Source organism: Podarcis cretensis (assembly GCF_951804945.1).
Source record: "Podarcis cretensis genome assembly, chromosome: 5".
Classification (NCBI taxonomy): Eukaryota; Metazoa; Chordata; class Lepidosauria; order Squamata; family Lacertidae; genus Podarcis; species Podarcis cretensis.
The window spans coordinates 22,574,579-22,593,246 of record NC_137174.1 but is presented as its reverse complement, the minus strand read 5'-3'; the positions used below and the strand labels follow the sequence as shown (position 1 = coordinate 22,593,246).

General features: G+C 41.0%; 1 protein-coding gene across 2 annotated transcripts in view; it reads right to left on the bottom strand.

Moving 5' to 3' along the window:
* The window catches only part of NRG3 (neuregulin 3), a 610,117-nt gene that overhangs the window by 345,186 nt on the left and 246,263 nt on the right, over positions 1-18,668 (bottom strand). For both annotated transcript variants that reach the window (XM_079975658.1, XM_079975657.1), the window contains exon 2: positions 4,925-5,054. In XM_079975658.1, the coding sequence (XP_079831784.1) occupies positions 4,925-5,054 (130 nt within the window). The remainder of the gene's footprint in view (positions 1-4,924; positions 5,055-18,668) is intronic.

Below are 18,668 nucleotides of genomic sequence, written 5' to 3'. Positions count from 1 at the left end.
AAACAAAATACATATATACCTAGGTGTTACCGAAATGTATATCTACTGTTTCACTAAAGGTCTTTCAACTTTGTGTGCTCCTTTACCAAAGATGTGCCGCACCAGCGGCGACACTTGTCATTCACAATGGCGTGGTTTAATTTCATCACTTACAGTTCAAATTTGTTTAGAGAAATTGTTAAAAAAATAATGTTCATTTTTGCTAATTGTTGGCATTTTCTTTGACTAACTACTTAGTACTTAGGGCTCTACTACACATGGGTTTCAGCACGTGATTTTAGTTTTCCATTTCTGCAAAAACGCACCTAGAGCACACACTATGAATTCCGCAAGCTGCATTTTTTCTTCATTTTACGACGAATACTAAGCGAGAAACACATTTCTTTTTCCTCCCTTCTTTCATAAACAAGAGATAAGGCGTAAGCATGGTGTCTGACATAAGCATAATAAAAGTTAATTTGGGGGCTAAACTAAATTTGGGGGCGCTGGGCGGATCTTTGCACCCCGGCGGCACATATGCTAAAGATGGCCCTGAACACAGTCAATATTTATTCTCCTGCGTATACCACTTTGAGCTCCTAGGAGAAAATAAACAAGCTGTATGAACGGCTTGAAAATCCTGACTGGAAAATAAAAACCCACCGTCCAGCTGTACATATTCCTGTAGGTAAATGTACAAGAAAGGGAGCATTTTTTTAGTTAGCAAACAGCAGCAGAACTGCTGCAGCAACGGAACAGTGTGATTCTGCTAGACCCACCACTCAAAGGATGCAATTGCCCGAGTGAACATGCCAGAAATTTGGAAGGGAAAATGAAGTGTAACAACCTTGAAAATACAGCAAATAAAAGACAATTCATGGTTGATATTCATCCCTGCTGGCACTTAATCAATAGAATCCATAGCCTTATTAATACAACCAGTGCCAAGCATCTGCTGATAGAACACATTCACTGACTGAACACATAATGGCTATATTCATTTTTATTTAATTATTTCCTGCCAATATTGTACCACCTGTTGTTCTCCTTACTGAGAATAAGGAAAAACAACACACACAAACACAAAATCTGCCTGGAGGAATGCATTCACCTACAACGACGTTTTAACTGGATGGGGGGGGGGCAGGAACCAACTGACTTGTACTCAGTGGGCCCCATCTTAGGACTGGTTCATGCACAAATGTTCCTCAGGCATTTTGGAATTCAAGGTTAAATATTAACATGTATTCATAACCTCTCCCCCATTATGAGATCCAGTCTTGCTTATTGAGTCACAGCTATGTCGCTGCTGCTCTCTGCCTGAGAGATACAGTACTCTGTTTCCGCCACCACCCTGTTGCTTCCACCTCACTGATTCTTTCTGTTCAGAAAGCATATGGGCTGAGGTGGTTTGGAGAAAGGAAAGCTCTTCCCATCGACTCCTGCCCTAGGCTTAGCAGTAAGTCTGAGCTGGCTACAAATACAACCGTTTCCTAAAGTGCCTATAAAGTTTTATGATAGGTTTAGCAAGTTAATGCCATAAATTGCCACGCTGCATGATTCAGAATAATTAATTTAATAAGTGTGTCATATGAGGAAAGTAAATAAAGGGGGAGAAGGGAATGATCAGTGAAGCATATAGGATTGAAAGGAAAAAACAAAATCGCCAGCCAGCACAGAATATTAAAAGCTTGATGGATTTTTTTCTTCTTCCTACCCTGCCCCAAATCTTCCTTGAGCTACTTCTTTTTTCTTTTATATTTTTTTAACTTTTATTTTGCTTTAAACAAGTACATATAAATATAGACAACCAAAATTACAAAGGAAAATTCCTTAATAGTAATGAAAAAAACTACAAAAAACTACAAAAAATATCAAAATACATGACACAGAACATAAGCAACTATGGGAAATATAAAAGAAAAGAAAAAAGAAAAATAGGGAAAAAAAGAAAAGGAAAAAGGAAGATGAGCCAAAGCAGGAAAGCTCATGTATTGTACACTTCTGTCAAGCTCACAACAGATCATTATTCTTATCAATTCTCTCTATCTGCATTCCAAAGGAATCCCTCATCTTGGTATCAGGGAGCATTTCTCTATGCGGTATCATTCTAAACATAGCCAGGTCTTTCTTGTTGAGCCCTTGTCCCCTAAATAATTATTTAAACATTTCCATTCTTCTTTCACCATTTTTTTAGGTTTATCTCTTATTGCATCTGTCAGCTTTGCGAACTCCAAGTACTCGCACAATTTGACTACCCATTCCTCTTTAGTGGGTGTATTTTTATCTTTCCAGTGTTTTGCCACTATAACCCTTGCTGCTGACATTGCATACATAAATAGCCTAGTTTTGTTTTTTGGGAATATTATCTGAAACCATTCCTAGTAAAAATTCTTCCGGTTTCTTGCTAAATGTAGTTTTTATCAATCTCTTTATCTCTTCATAAATCATGTTCCAAAATCTTTGTATCTCTAGACAGGACCACCCCATATGGTAGTATGTTCCTATCTGTTCCTTACATCGCCAGCACTTGTTATTGTTTGATTTATTTTACAGGGGTCAGGTACCACCTATAGTACATTTTCATAAGATTTTCCCTTATAAGGAAACAAGCCGTGAATTTTATATTTTTAGTCCATAATTCATTCCAAATATCGGGTTTGATCGTATGTCCCAGGTCCCTCTCCTATTTTACTGTAATTTCTTTTATATCTTCCTCCTTTCTTTGCCAATTCAAAAGTAGTTTGTACATTTTTGAAAGTGTCTTTTGATTATTATATAAAATATCCTTCTCCAGATAGGATATTTTTTTGTCAAATCCTTTGGTTCTTTTATCCTTTTCAAGGGCAGCTTTTAGTTGATAGTACTCCAGCCAGGTTATTCCCTTCTGTTTCAATTCGCTTAGGTCCTTTATTTTCAGATCACTACTTGTTTCCTCTACTAAATCCTTATATGTCAACCAATCGCTGTTCATATTTATCCTGTGAACTGACATAGATTCCATTGGTGACAGCCACCATTGTGTTTTGGTTACTACTGATTTTTTACTCCTCTCCCATACTTCATATAATGCCCTTCTCACAATATGATTTTAAAATCCTTTGTGGGATTTAACCTTGTCATAGCCTATGCAGCCATGCCACCCGTACACAATATCCCATCCCTCCAGATCTAGGACTTCCATGTTTTTAATTAATATCCAGTCCTTAATCCATGTCCAGCTCACTGCCTCAAAGTACAGTTTAAGGTCAGGGACCGCAAAACCTCCTTTTTCCTTCAACTCTGTTCATAGCTTAAATTTTATGTGTGGTTTTTTCCCTTGCCAAATAAACTTGGCAAGGTCTTTCTGCCATTCCTTAAAACACTTTACGCCTCTAATTATAGGTATTGTTTGGAACATTTTAAATGTGTGGGGTTTTTTTTTTGGGGGGGGGGAGTGTTATTTGGTTGTTTTTGTTTTTAAGTATTCTGTGTTTCTATATAGTGATATTATCTTGTGAACTGCTCTAAGACCTGTGGGTGTGGAGCATTATATAAATTTAATAAGTACTACTACTACTGCTACTACCACTCTAGCAATAAGAACTTCACTATTTAGAAACATTTGTGTTCAAAGCATAGAGGGGACCTTTGTATTCAAAATCCAAAGAGTGCTATTAACTGTAAATTACAGGATCACTCATACAAGAACCATTTCATAAACTTTTTTTTAGTGGAAATGTGAAAGAACTCTTCCAAATCATGATGATAAAAGTTTGTGGTGGAGCAATGAAGGGATCAGGGGGGGAAAGTGTTTTGGAGGTTGACTCCACCATGTGATCTAACAGTCAGTGCTAATCATGAGCATTTTGTTGAATATTTCAATTACAACAATCCAACAATCAATTCTACAATACATAAGTCATAAGATATGGGCAGGGTTAGTTTTGTACAGAAGCAGCATGAATCAGTCACTTCAGTCGCCAGATTTCAGACAGGCACTGTTTTCCAGCCTTTAGCTGTGTGTTCATTTAAAAACAATAACAAGTGACTCCACAGCAGGGATGCGGGGGCACCATTTTGACTTTTCCTTCAGCTGTGGAAATGTGAAAGGCAAGCATTGCCCATGGGCAACTGTGACATTCCTTTGAAGCTGTCCCTATCTTTAAAATAAAAATGTTGCCTAATGTATATGCAGAAACAAGGCATACAATATTCTACGCCAGATTAAAATATATAATTGGTTACTAATGCTCTATTTTCACCTGATAACTGCAGTAGGATTATCTGGATTATCTGAATAATTATATATAGAAATTGCTGGAAAATATGACATCACAAAAAGGGGAAGTCTGATCTGTGGGTTAAATACCTCCTTGCAGGAGACTTGGTACTGAATATAGATTGGATGTTTTGCTGTTAGCCAATATCTTGCATACAGCTCATCCTCTCTGCAGGTTGAGGGCCCATTCACACATTTCTTCCCTAGAAGCCCCAAACTTCCTGAAGTCAACCCCAGTATATAATACTGAGTATCACTAATTAAACTGTACTGATCATTAGAAATACTTTTTCTACTGAAACAGGATGTGTTGTTATCAAAATTCCTCTCTTACTTTCAAACATAATGCAAACTTTAATCACAAGTGGGAATTTTATTATTATTTAAAACAGCTTCTACCTGCAAAATGTATACAGTTTTCCTTGTCACCACACTTCAACATTAAACATATCCTCCATGTTTCGGGAGAACCTTCTTAGTGAAGCTCATTTTTTATCATTTTATAACTCTTAGCTGTCCATTACAAGTTTCTCTGATAATCACAAAAAAGAAGACCTGACCTCTTGTGGTTTCCGCTCATTTATGATCAAGAATAATATTTTAAATATTTTCTCATTTCTCCCCTCCTGGAATGCAGTGGTGATTTGCACTGCTATTATTGATGCCAAGTATATTAACACTTACCGGCAGTGTTTGTGGGAGCCTGTCAGGGTTTCAATGACAAAACATTCCCCATCGTTGAGACAGTATGCAAGATCCTTATCTTTGCATGGCTTAAAGTGCTCAGATTGTTCAGTGGAGTATGTTGTGGTATCTGGAGAGAAAGAACAATGGAAAGAAAATGCTGTCAGTATAGAAAAACATAGTAGAGAAGTATGCCCTTGGCCAGGTTGCCAACATTTGGTTTCAAAAAACAAGAACAGGGATGGTAGAGCTAGGGGATAACCTGGAGATCAGTGATGAAAACATAAGAAGAGCCTGCAGGATCAGGCCAATGGCCAACATCCTGTCTACACAAAGTTAAACTGTAAGACCAGGAGGACTTTCAGAAGAGCATCTAGCAGATAAAAGGGTGAGATCCATCAGAATACAGGGTCTACTGTACTGTAGTTCAGAGACAGAGTGCATCGTTTGCATGCAGAAGATCCCAGGTCCCTGGAACCTCCAGGCAGGGCTAGGAAACACTATTGGCTGAAACTCTGCAGAGTCACTGCCAGTTAGTGTAAAGAATGCACACTCTCCAACATTTCTCCAATGAAAATAGTGGTGCCCTATTCCAGAGTAATAACAATCACCCTGAGACATGCGGGTATAGGGCAGTATACAAATTTTAACAACAACAATAAGAAGAACAATAATAATTTAATTATTTATATCCCATCCATCTGACTGATTGCCCCAACCACCTTCCAACATATATAAAAACATAATAAAGCATTAAACGTTTAAAAACTTCCCTATACAGCAGGGGTCAACAAACTTTTTCAGTAGGGGGCCGGTCCACTGTCCCTTAGACCTTGTGGGGGGCCGGACTATATTTTGAAGAAAAAAAAATGAACGGATTTCTATACCCCACAAATAACCCAGAGATGCATTTTAAATAAAAGCACGCATTCTACTCATGTAAAAACACCAGGCAGGCCCCACAAATAACCCAGAGATGCATTTAAAATAAAAGCATACATTCTAGTCATGTAAAAACACGCTGATTCCCAGACTGTAATGGTTCTAGGGGTTGCTCGTGTGTAAACCGGCGCCACACCTGGCTGGGTTGCCTGAGTGAACCTCTTCTGTTGGGACAGCCACTCGCCCGTAGCTGTCTCAATCGCTGGCAGAATCCGTCAGTGGGCATTTCTTGAACTTCTTCCAGCAAAGAAGCTCTTTGACGCCTAGTCTCCTCCTACTCTCCCTGCGCGGAAGCCTTCTGCGCAAGGAAGGTGTGGGCAGCGGAGGACCCTTACTCTCCCCACTGGTCCCCAGCAAGGAGTCATAGGACCGCCTCGACGATTCCCCCATCTGCCCCCCTTCTCCACTGGTGCTACGCTGATTCCCTTCCCCAGAAGATGGGCTGCCTCTCCCCATCCCGGGACGCTCTCTGGAATCCCTCTGGAGCCCACTCTCTCCCTCCGGCCCTGATGGCAGTTCCCTGACACAGACCATCCATGGGCCGGATTTAGAAGGCGATTGGGCCAGATCCGGCCCCTGGACCTTAGTTCGCTTACCCATGCTATACAGGGCTGCATTCAGGTGTCTTCTAAATGTTGTCTAGTTACTTTTCTCCTTGGCCCGGGGGTCACATAACTCCTTAGTCTCCAACATTTCCTCAAATGAAAATAGGGACTACCCTAAGGAAAAGCAGGACATTATGGGATCAAATCAGAAACCGGGACAGCTTCTGTAAATATGAGACTGTCCCTTGGAAAATGGGGACACTTGGAGGGTCTGTAGAAGCTGAGATCAGTAAAATATTGACTAGAAATACTTTTCAATTCAATCCCTATAGGGCTGGAAACACCCCGGGGTTATGTCACATATTCTACATACAACTATGACCACTCAGTAGCGACAGCAACAGAGATCTCAGTAAAAACTGAAAGCTGCAGACACTGGACTTCTCACCAGAGACAATGTAGTAACCCTACTAACCCTAGTCAGTATTATCCCAATACTGGAGTCAGACAGGTTGCAAGGTGAGAGAACTTTTAGTTACCACCACAATCATTTCCCTTCATAGCTTTACTCAACCCTTTCAAACTGTGATAACTTGCCAAGTAGAGCATATCTAGAAGAGGGTAACTGAAATGTCATGCAACAGGAGAGAAACCAGGGCCCTTTTTCAGCTGAAATTCACCAGAACTGAGTTCCGGCACCTCTCAGGTGGGCACCATTGCCATTATAAGAGAACAAGTTCATGGTGAGTTCTGACACCTCTTTTTCTAGAAAAATAGCACTGGGCGGGACTACTGACTACCATACAGCAAAGACCAGGTAAAAAAAATGGCTACTTAATGTGGAAGAGACATTTTTTAAAAAGCTCTCTCCAGAGTTTGCTTTATGTTGCATTCATTGTAGTTACAAGATGAAAAGGTTTTCCACACAATATGATTTGTTTGTTTCTCCCAAGACCACACATATTTTTGTTACAACATCATTTTGAAAGGGGACGCTTGGAACATGTTGCTCTAAAGAGAAACAGAGCAAGCACATTTTTAACTAAGAAAGGAAAACCACTGCAGGGATTACCGAAAACACAGGTTTCAGTTTTACAAAACTGATCTCCTTCAAGATGATTATTGCAAAACCTTGTCCTCTAAAATGTGAACATGACACAAGTCACTCTGTATGCTGGGTCCTACAAAATAAAACATTCAAAATATATGGCATAGTTCTCTTGTATTGCCTAACTGATGACTCTTCGGTGCTCAAATTACAGTCACATATCAGCTCTACGGGAGCTAAATACCCCTTTCAAGAAATGTTGCAAGTGAACGTTCAGAACCAGCCAGGGATCCAGCCCCTGAAAATCCAGCACAAATTAGTATGTAAGAGGGGAGGCTACAACACAACATTTCCTCTGACATGTAGTATCGGTAGTTGTCAGGGATGCCAACAGAATTTTCTGGGCCTAGTACACTGCAGGTGGATTAGGCCCCTTCATTCATTGCCAGCCACCAGAATCTATTGACAAGATCTGTGCATATATTAGCATAGCATAACCTACCTCAGAAGGCTGTTGTAAATATAAAAGACACAGAAAAAGAAAACATATACAAGCTTAAGCTTCTGAGTAGAAAAGTAAGATACAAATAGAGATCACACAGCACGTAGTTAAACTATGAAATACACTCCCATCAAAGCCTCTACTTTGGGCCATGCCCATATGGAGGAGTTGTGACCACTCTTCATTATGGTGAAGGCTACATTCAACTTCCTTCTTATGTTGGCGTTTGCCTCTCCCGGAAAAATCTAGAAGCAATTCTTCCCTACATTGCCTATAGTCCCTAAACACTCAGGCGCCCCATGAAACTAAAGCTAGGCTGCGACCAGGCAGGAATGGAACCAGAGAGCATTTCAAAAGTGTTGGATGGAAATGGAGAAACGGGGAACACATAGGTTTAGTAATACCACAGCAAGAGAATGTATACCCTGAACATCTTAGCTAAAGTCACCAATTTTCATCTCCTGGGTGCACTGAAATTTCAGGAAGGGTCATTTGCAAACAATGTTCTCATTATTTCCACAGTTGCCACAGCCTAAAACCTTCATTGCACATGCTTGAACAACAGCTACTCTGGCTCACCATCCTCAACTAAGTCAATGCCATTCTGTACGTCAAGATAGCCTTTAATTTTCCATTACCCATTTACCATGAATTCCTTCGCCGAGCTAAATAGTAAGAAGTTACATTCTATTTTTTAATCAGCACTTTTAAACGGCTGCACGCTCAGCATGCAATACAATGACAATCCAATTCCATTCAATTAGATTTCATCTGACAGCCACTCTCTGGTGGATATAACACCATATTACGGGGGTGGGGTGAATCCTACTTCTGGAAATGTGAAATTATAGTAATTTCAGGAGCATCATTCTCTTTATAGAAGGGCAGCGAGTGCCCAGTGCCCTGGTAGTCATTCAACTGTAATACAGTGCTTTCATTTCTGCATTACAAAAATAAGCTTGACAACCACTGGAGATTTATGCAAAAGATGGAACATTTCCAAAAAAGGGGATGGGGGTGGGGAGAAAATCAGAAACTGCCAGCACAATTTTGTGGAATATATTTCATAAAATGGAAAATGGGCAAAATTTTAGGTATACTGGAAACTGACTTTTAGAAGAGCTTATTCCTTATGTTCCTTAGAGAGCTTTGAAAGTAGTTTCTGTTGTGGCTGCAGATGGACAAGGAACTTATAAAAGGGCTGAGAGTAGTTTGACAGAGGGGTTTCTTCTCCATATAAATATTTCATTTTATTTTATCCATCCATTACTGACTCTGGTCAAAACAAGTACTGTAAGGGTTTCGTGACAATATCCCAGAAGAAAAGGGGAGGGGGTTAATTTGTGTGCTGTGGAGGGTTGTAGGGTTAAAAATTAACTATGTGGTATCTGGATCTGTTTATGAAAATATTGCCCCAAAGGGCAAATGGAGATCTTAATTGATGTCCTTCTTAGGTGGAGTAGTGGAGGGAGTGAACATCAGTCCTCCCCCAGCTGTTATTTATGTTTCAGGTGCTTCTGATTTCAATTCCAGAAAAAGTGCATGGGAAATGGCAAACTTTCAGGAATAACTTTAGTTTTCAGAATATTTTCAGAATGGATGGCTTGCTTATAATTTAATGTAGAAAAGGACAATCCACCAGGGGGTGGGGCAGGGAAGTCCACATCTGAAAATACATATATTATGAAGCTTTGCAGTTGCACCAATTAAATTATATAATACTAAAGAGAAGCCTTGAATGGAGGTGAACTGACAGGATCAAATAATTTTCCGTCGTAGGCACAACCTCAAATCCATATGACTGCAAAACTCTGTGATATGTTTTGGTGCATAAAAAGCATGGCAATCTAAATTAATCCCAATTAGATCCCCACAATACCCAGATCTGCCCTTCTACAGCATGGACAAAGAGGCACAATTTAGGAACTGGGAAGAGGCTGTTCCAGCTTTGGAACATCTGTATTACCACATGTCCATTCATTGAAGTACAGCTGATAGATGAGCATTCATGACAGAGCAAGAAGCTGCCTTATCCTCAGACAGAATAGTGTGCCACATACTTCACCCCTCCGACTGACAAGGGTTTTCAGCCCTTCCTCACAGCCCTCACTCCCAGACCTACCTGCAGGTGTTGCCCTAGGAGAGGGTTCTTCTTCCCACTGGCTCTACCCCTTAGCCAACCACCATTCACATAGAACCTTCATTCACAAAGACAGAGAAGCAGAACTCAACTTGACTCTCGCCTCTAGGTGACATTCTAACTCAAGGTTTTGTTCAGCTTAAAGACATGGCAACAGGCAGCAGCAGCTCCCATCTCTCTCCCTCTCTCCCTCTCCCTCTCTTCTTGCACACTTGCATCAGGGCAGGAGCCACTCAGTCTGCCCTTATAGACAGCCACTCTCAATGTCTTGACCACCGACAACATGTGCTGTGCAGGGAGACACCTCTCTAGCCTTGTGTTAATCCGCAAAGCCCTAAAAATATGAGGCCAAAGCACCTTAGGGCAGTGTTTCTCAAACCTGGGTCCCCAGCTGTTGTTTGACTACAACTCCCATCATCTCTGACCACTGGCCCTGCTAGCTAGGGATGATGGGAGTTGTAGTCCATCAACAGCTGGGGACCCAAGTTTGAGAAACACTGCTAGGGACTGCCTAAGATGGGCGTGATCTAAGGTCAGTCTTCCTACTTGATTACAGTGGGTAGACCTGGGGCTGTCTTAGTCTGGTAAGGGGCCCTGGTCTACCTCCCATTTGAGATCGATTGTACATTGTTGTGAATGCATGATAAATGGGAGGGTCTAAATAAATAGGGAGGAAATTCTACCTAGACAATGTTGAAACTGCAGTGTTCTAATCCTGCATACATCAGAGGAAATATATACAGTATATATATTTAAAATCCACAAAGCCCATTGAGATCAACACATGTACTAGCTGCAATGTGCTCAGATTGTTGCTGGGGTTGTATTCATCTGTGGCAGGAGTGCCCAAAGTCAGTGAGATTTTGGAATGAGGTTCGCAAGGAGGTGATCATCATAACTGCACAAAGAATAGTTAAATCACCAAAGCTTACTTGGTGTGCATATCTATGAGGCAGAGGTGTGACTCATCAAAGCATACCAACATATTTAAAGTGTAATGTGAGAACCATACCTCACACTAAATGACAGACGAAAAACCCTGTTTTTCCACTCACTGAATAATACCATTCTTTATCATTCTCACTTTTGATATGAAACAAGCATTTAAGGAGAACAGGTTCATGCCAACAGTGGCATGGCACACATTTTCCAAATACTAAATGAAAGAAAGGGTTAGAAATGTTGCTAGATAGCCCCTGACAATACATAGCTGTGCCTTGTTTGCCAAAAGAGACACAAATATATCAGCTTGCCACTGAATACAAATGAGAACATTTTTAGTACCCACAAAACACAGGCAATTTCCTCTAGATTTATGCATTCAACTCTATGCACCACTCTTAATCAAGCTCAGAATTTCCCTGTGGCAGTTCCATCGACAAGAAAACAGAGATGACATTGTGCAGAACAGTAGACAATAGTGATTACCCCAGTGTGTAGCTTTATGGATAAAATATTACCTATTTAAACTCAAGCTCCACCTACTCTCACCCATTCAATTCATCTTGAAAGGAACCCAATTCATATTGGTAAGATGCAAAATTCACTTTGAACTGATGGTAATGATATCCCTCCACTACCAAAAAGTAATATAAATTATCAGTCTGTATTTTTGCCATCATGGAAGCTTGGAGGACACAACAGGCAGGAAACTAGACATGAACTTTGTTGTCTCTCTTCATTAGGAACAGCAACAGGAAACTCCTGGCTCTCTCCAGATACAGCTACACCCAGTGCCACCTACTAAACTATATAATAGATTTGTCCACAGAAATACTATGTTTGAATTACATTTGGGGTGATAACCCACTAAATCATACACAGAGCAAATCCACAGAAATCAGGAGACTTGAGTTACTCATGTCCATTTTTTCAACAGGTCTACTGTATGACTAACATTGGATAGTTAAAGTTATCATTATGCTCAAATAATGTTTTAAAATTATTTACCCCTTTGTATGTCTTCTGCTGTGACGCAGGTGGCGCTGTGGGTTAAAGCCTCAGCGCCTAGGACTTGCTGATCGAAAGGTCAGCGGTTCGAATCCTTGCGGCGGGGTGCGCTCCCGCTGCTCGGTCCCAGCGCCTGCCAACCTAGCAGTTCGAAAGCACCTCCGGGTGCAAGTAGATAAATAGGGACCGCTACCAGCGGGAAGGTAAACGGCGTTTCCGTGTGCGGCTCTGGCTCGCCAGAGCAGCGATGTCACGCTGGCCACGTGACTGGAAGTGTCTCCGGACAGCGCTGGCCCCTGGCCTCTTAAGTGAGATGGGCGCACAACCCCAGAGTCTGTCAAGACTGGCCCGTACGGGCAGGGGTACCTTTACCTTTACGTTTATGTCTTCTGCTGTATCATTGCAGATATCAGGGCAGATTATAAGGAGTGTATTCATCTTACTTTATAAAACAACAACTGTGTAGCTGATGCTGATTTGGGGGGAAATACAGTTGAAAATGATATTACTGCAAATAGGCACTGTAAGACTAGGAAGATTTCACTACCTCCCACCACATCTAGTTGACTGGGTCTTTATCAATCTTTTTGGTGAATTTTTGGGAGACAAAATCTGTACCTCTGCACCAGAGTTCTTTGGGAAGCTCCCCTACTGTCACTGTCATTTGTGTCTGCCAATTTCTCTCCTTCCCTACTCTCCCAAGCTTATCAAACTGTGAGGAAGGACAAGAAGTAGGGAAAACAGCATGGAGAGAGAGCAGGCAAAAGCCAAGGGTGTTTTAAGGCAGGAGTAACCAAAATGGCAGCTACATACATCCACATACATCTTCCATCATCCCAGGCCACACTGAATGGGGCTGATGGGAGTTGTAGTCCATTGGGCACCACATTGGCTACCTTCGTTTTAAAGAATTCCTTACTGTGGAATTATGCAGAGCAAAGAGAAGGTCTATGTTTTAACTCTTCCTGGTGAAGGAGTCTGTTTTTTAAAAAGCTTTGTTAGTATTACCTTCTTCATTTATTTATATTTATTTCAAACTAATTTTGAAATAAATACAACAATAATTGTTGAAATGTACTCGTAATAAGACTAGATCTATTTGGAAGTGTATACTAATATGCCTCATTGTGGTTCAGCAGATCTCATGGGAGGTCATTTGTGTTAATAAACTTGACATCAAATTGCATGAATTATCATTTTAATTATGATAACTGATTGTAAAATTGTGTTATTAAACCTACAACAAAGTTGTTAACAGAAAAGAGAAAGAGAGAGCTTTTTTGCCCCCTCCCCTTGGCTACAGACTTTGCTCCCCCCCCCCAAAAAAAAACACCACTTTTGGGAAATCCTGAGATGGAGGGGAGCAGGAAAACAAAAACAGGAGGATTGTTACCAAAGAATCCAATCAGTGATATATCTTATTATGTTCGTTGAACTTACTGAAATCTTCTAGAAATCCTTCAGAAATATTTTCCAAACAGTCATCATGACCTTTCTTAACTCCCCCCCCCCTTTCTTTACTAAAAGTAAACATACTTAAGTTCTTCTCATATGCCTTGGGGAACTCTTATATCTACAAGGCTCAATGTCCTATACTGCTGATCTTGGTCTGCTAACAAGGCTGGAAGCTTTAGTTCTTGACAATTTTGGAAGGCTTGCTGCTACATTCATCACTTCATTCCAACGTGAATCCAATTGTAGCCTATGTGTTTTGCTCTCAGCACAAATTTTGTTACGTGTTCGCATTATCTTGACAGGTTTGGCAGACACTTGCGCCTTCTCCCCTTTTTTAAAAAAAAGGAGGAGTGCATCTTGACATTTTGCTTTGCCAAAAGTAGTAAATAAATATTTCATAGCCCTTTACCATTAGCATTGTGTGCAAATGGTGGGGCTGGATGGCTGCCATATTTCTCTTATCAATATTAACATCCCCAATATTTTACTATGAATGCAGCCATCATAATCATCTGTGGGCATTTATTTCTACTCACAACCCACCTCAGGCTCTGTTCTACAGTTTACAGTTATTATTCTCAGAAATGAAATCTGCTTATAGGGATTATGCCTGACAGAACAGAGGGTAGTTTTAGTGATGGCTTGTGGGAATCATCTTAGACAATAGGGGGAAAGTTTTAATATGCCTAGTGCCTCAAAAGGGGCACCATTGCGGGGTGAGGGGCTGAGGGTTCCCTGAAATAATCTGCGACCTAAGGCGGGCCTCTGTGGGCCTTCCTGAGGCTGTGGCGGGTTTCCCTCCTCCTGATGCATGACGTGAGAAGTGCATGCCGTTTGCCTCAAGGTGTGGCTTGCTGGACATCGCTGCAGGGAGTGTAGAGAAAACAGAAGCAGCATTTAGGCCAAGTACAAAATAGCTGACCACATTTGTTCTGTATCTCTTCCTCCTAACATTTTAATCCTTCTCCCAGAAACCCTGTGATAGCGTCCAAATTCTTGCAACTCCACATCAGCGCCTCAGATCTGACAACCCTACCTACAGAATGTGTCCCTGAACTCTGAAAATGCCTGTTGATTGCCTGGTTGGAGGACACAGAGTAGTGTGTGAGTGTGTGTAGAAAGTAGCCTGCTATGCAGAGGGACACTCATGGCTGACTTTTGCCTACCACTGGCATGTGACCACGAAAGGTTGCTCAGAAGGCAATGAGGCCCTCAGGTGAGAAAGTGTCCTCCATCTGTGCCTTAGACATTCAACAAACTCACTGTGTCAAGTATCAGCTGATTACTGGCTTGTTTCCAGGGCCAATTTCATCTGCCTTTTATTATGGCAATACAGTGGTACCTCAGGTTACATACTCTTCAGGTTACAGACTCCACTAACCCAGAAACAGTACCTCGGGTTAAGAACTTTGCTTAAGGATGAGAACAGAAATCATGCTCCGGCGGTGCAGTGGCAGCAGGAGGCCCCATTAGCTAAAGTGGTGCTTCAGGTTAAGAACAGTTTCAGGTTAAGAACGGACCTCCGGAATGAATTACGTACTTAACCCAAGGTACCACTGTGTCCTAACAACAATGTCCTGGGCTCTACTTACATTAAGGAAATCATCTCTTCCCATTTACAATCATAGCAAGGAGACTGGCGTGATCTTGGCATTAGACCTCCCCCCCCCCTCGAGATGCTGCTGGTTATAAAATGCTCTGTGTGTATTCCTTTTACTGCAGCAGCCACCTCTCCCCTGATTGTTTCCTTCAGTGCTACAATAAAGTTTAAAAATCAGAATAGCAAGGGGAGGAACAAATGCACATGTTCTTCCCACCTGATGATATCCTTGCATGCAGGACAGCAGCTTTAATGGAAAGATTTATAGATACCATAGAATTGTAGAGTTGGAAGGGACTCTGAGGATCATCTAGAACAACCCCCTGCAATGTAGGAATATGCAGCTGTCCCATACAGCGACTGAATCTGCAACCTTGGCATTATCAGCATCATGTTCTTGTTAGGATATTTCCGTTCCACCTTAAAAGGGAGCAGGCTTTGTGAGTCACAGAGTCTGCATATTTCCTGTTCATTTTGTTCTCTCTCTGCGCCTGAACATCGAAGCAGGCAGTCATGTTTTTCTTTGTTCTGACCAATGCTGAATAAAGTTGTAAATAATGCTCTCCTGAGTGCATCTTTCGCTGTGCGAACTCTGCTGATAGAGCATGCGCCAGTCCTTGGAATGTGGAAAGCTATTTCCGAGGCTTTTGTCGCTAATTGATTGATACTGCATTTCTACGGGAGGTCGTTGGATCATCCGGCATCGGCATGGGGGCATGATGGCCTTTGGACTTCCTGGCAGTATCCCAACAGCTCTAACCTACTGAGGATATGACCCTACATAGTTGCAACTTGCAAACCAGACCATGTTAGCACAGGAAATTTCACAGGGGTGGTAGATGAAGGGGCAGTGATTGGTCAGGCAAGATGAAGCATTGTACCCTCAACCATCTCCTTCTGTTTTCTCATGGTTACAGGTACAAATAAGGGGGAAACATCTGTTAGATTTATGGAGCAACTTGTATGGATCAGAGTTCATTTCATCAAAAGCATTATATGCTATCCTCAGGTATTTGAGGATCCTCTAGTCCGCAGAACCTTATGCCATAATAAAATTATTGATCTTTAAGGTGCCACAAGACTCCTTTGTTGTTTTTGCCACAGTAGACTAACAGAGCTACCCTTCTGAAGATCAGGTAAGAAAAAGAAAACATTCAAAGTAAGTCTCAGGAGTTTGTGAGATTTTAATCAGGTAGTATGAGGAGGTGGCATAGAGAAATTGAAAACCTATGCTTATCTACTCATTGAGTTTGATGGGGCTTACTCCATTGTAAGTGTGTACAGCATTGCAGGTATAGTCATATCTTTTATACACTTGATGTAGAAAAGCATCCCTTGTTGTTAAAACATGTGCAGCTGGAATATGTGTGTGTGTGTGTGTGTGTGTGTGTGTGTGTGTGTGTGTGCATGTGTGTGCAACCTAACACCACAGAAGTGTTTAGTTGCAAAAAAAGCTATTTGTTGTCAAAGACTTGTTAATAGCTTATCTCACTGACAATGTTGCCCTCTTCCAGAGAAGCAAAGAAGTGGGTCAAGGAATCTGCTTCAGAGAAAGGCAAGGTGGAGATAAATAATATAATTTTAACCCTCAGCTGGTTCCATCTTCCAAGGTAAAATGTCTAAAAAATTATTATTCACTACAGCATCTATCATTCTGACATCCTAATGGTATGGGAATATACAATCAGGCTATGAAACTTTTACATTATTCTCAGAATCCTTTCACATAAAGGGATCCATACATCATTCATTTTATGTTATGTGTATTATTATTTTTTTTAAAAAAAAATCTTGTTTCCACCCCTTTAATCTTTTCACTGCCTGTTTGAATCTTTTACTTCAGAATCCCGAAGGAGATAGAAGAACAGTGGAGGAGAGTCTGTAATATCACTGTGAATGGGTGTGCTCAATATAACTTGCTCTGATATTTATTTCTGCTAAGCAACATGAATAGATGCGTTAGAAGGGGGTTTGCCAACATGGTGACCTCCAGGTATTGTTACACTACAACTCCCATCATCCCTGACCATGGGCCATGCTGGCTGGGGCTGATGGGGACTAGAATCCAAAAATACCTGAAGGGCACATCTGTTTCTGGATTAGAAACAGATTCCTTCTTCAGTAGCTGCAAACCTGAAACAATGGCAGCAGAATCGTCTCTTTAAATGGGTCTGCACCAATTACATATAAAGCAGAGGGTTACTAAACCCTCCCCACAATTTAGCTTTCTGCAGTCCTAAAGTATCACTGATCAACCGGGGGCAGGAGAATTATCACGGAGTGCAGATTGCAGGGAGGTATACCACAATCAGGGAGAGGGGTTAATTCAGACCCTGACTTGAAATGGGACAGATGTCACACCCACTTTGAACCTGAACAGGAAGTTAGTATCAGGAGCAACAAAGTTTAGAGCAAATTGTACTAGGATGGGCGCCAGCTGGGAATGCACTTCCTTCATAATAAGAAATCAGACCTATTCTGTCTTCAGAATCTCTGCCATAAGCCCAGCAGCATGTTACTAAATTTGTCTGGAAATGTGCCATCAAATCCCCACAGGTGACAAAAGATTCCAAACTCAGCTTATGTTTAGATAAAGATGTTCAGCCTGCAGAATGGAATCAAGTGTAGATTCAAGACTTTGCAGGGTATTTTTACTCTTGAGAGTCTGGCATCTAATAAACTTGTGTAATGTAAGATCACATTATGCTCTGTAGTTTTAAATGATCCAGAGTGGAATGAGGTTAAGTACACCCCTGGAATGACAACATGCAGAGCAAAATTATGGTAGAACTAAAGTTCTCTGAGTGCAATGACAGTACAGAAGCAGCATAAACAGTGTAATAGTAGTCTGCAAACGATCTTCTTTCTCTGGTACCTGTCATTCCACTCTGGAAATGTATTGGGGGGACACTGACCTTGAATTAATGAAATTCTGATCTAATAATAGTGTGAATTATTCAAAATACAGAAGAGGAATCTCAGTATCCTTGCCTTTGTGTCAGATATTGTATCAGTATTAACAAATTGGTTGCCACTCTTCCAGATGCTTCCATGACTATACTGAGCAATTATCACAAATAATATTTCTTCCTGGGTAATTAAATGCAAGAGACAATACCTTTACAGATGTGCATCTGTAAAGAAAGAATCATTAAAAAGGCACATCTAGCATCTGTTTCCTTACTAGGGATGGGCGATAAATTCCATTTGGTAGAAATTTAAAGTCAAATCTATCAAATTTGCACTTCATGAAACAATATGCAAACTGAAATACAGCTATCCTTCAAAACGTGCACTTGTTCAGATTTTTTTTACTTAATAATAATTTTTATTAGTTTTCAATTACAATCCAAACACTTGTTCAAATTTTGCGATGCAGTTCTCCAACCATGTTTACAAAAATGAATATTGTAGGGGAAAGTGTGCATAAAAATATGTGGATCAGGCCATGGCTACTCATGTTCAACAACAGGAAGCTTCTAAATGTCCCAGAAAGACACCTAACTTAGAGCTGTCCAACAAAGGAGTGGGCTGGCCGGGGGTTCTACTTCCCCATCATTCA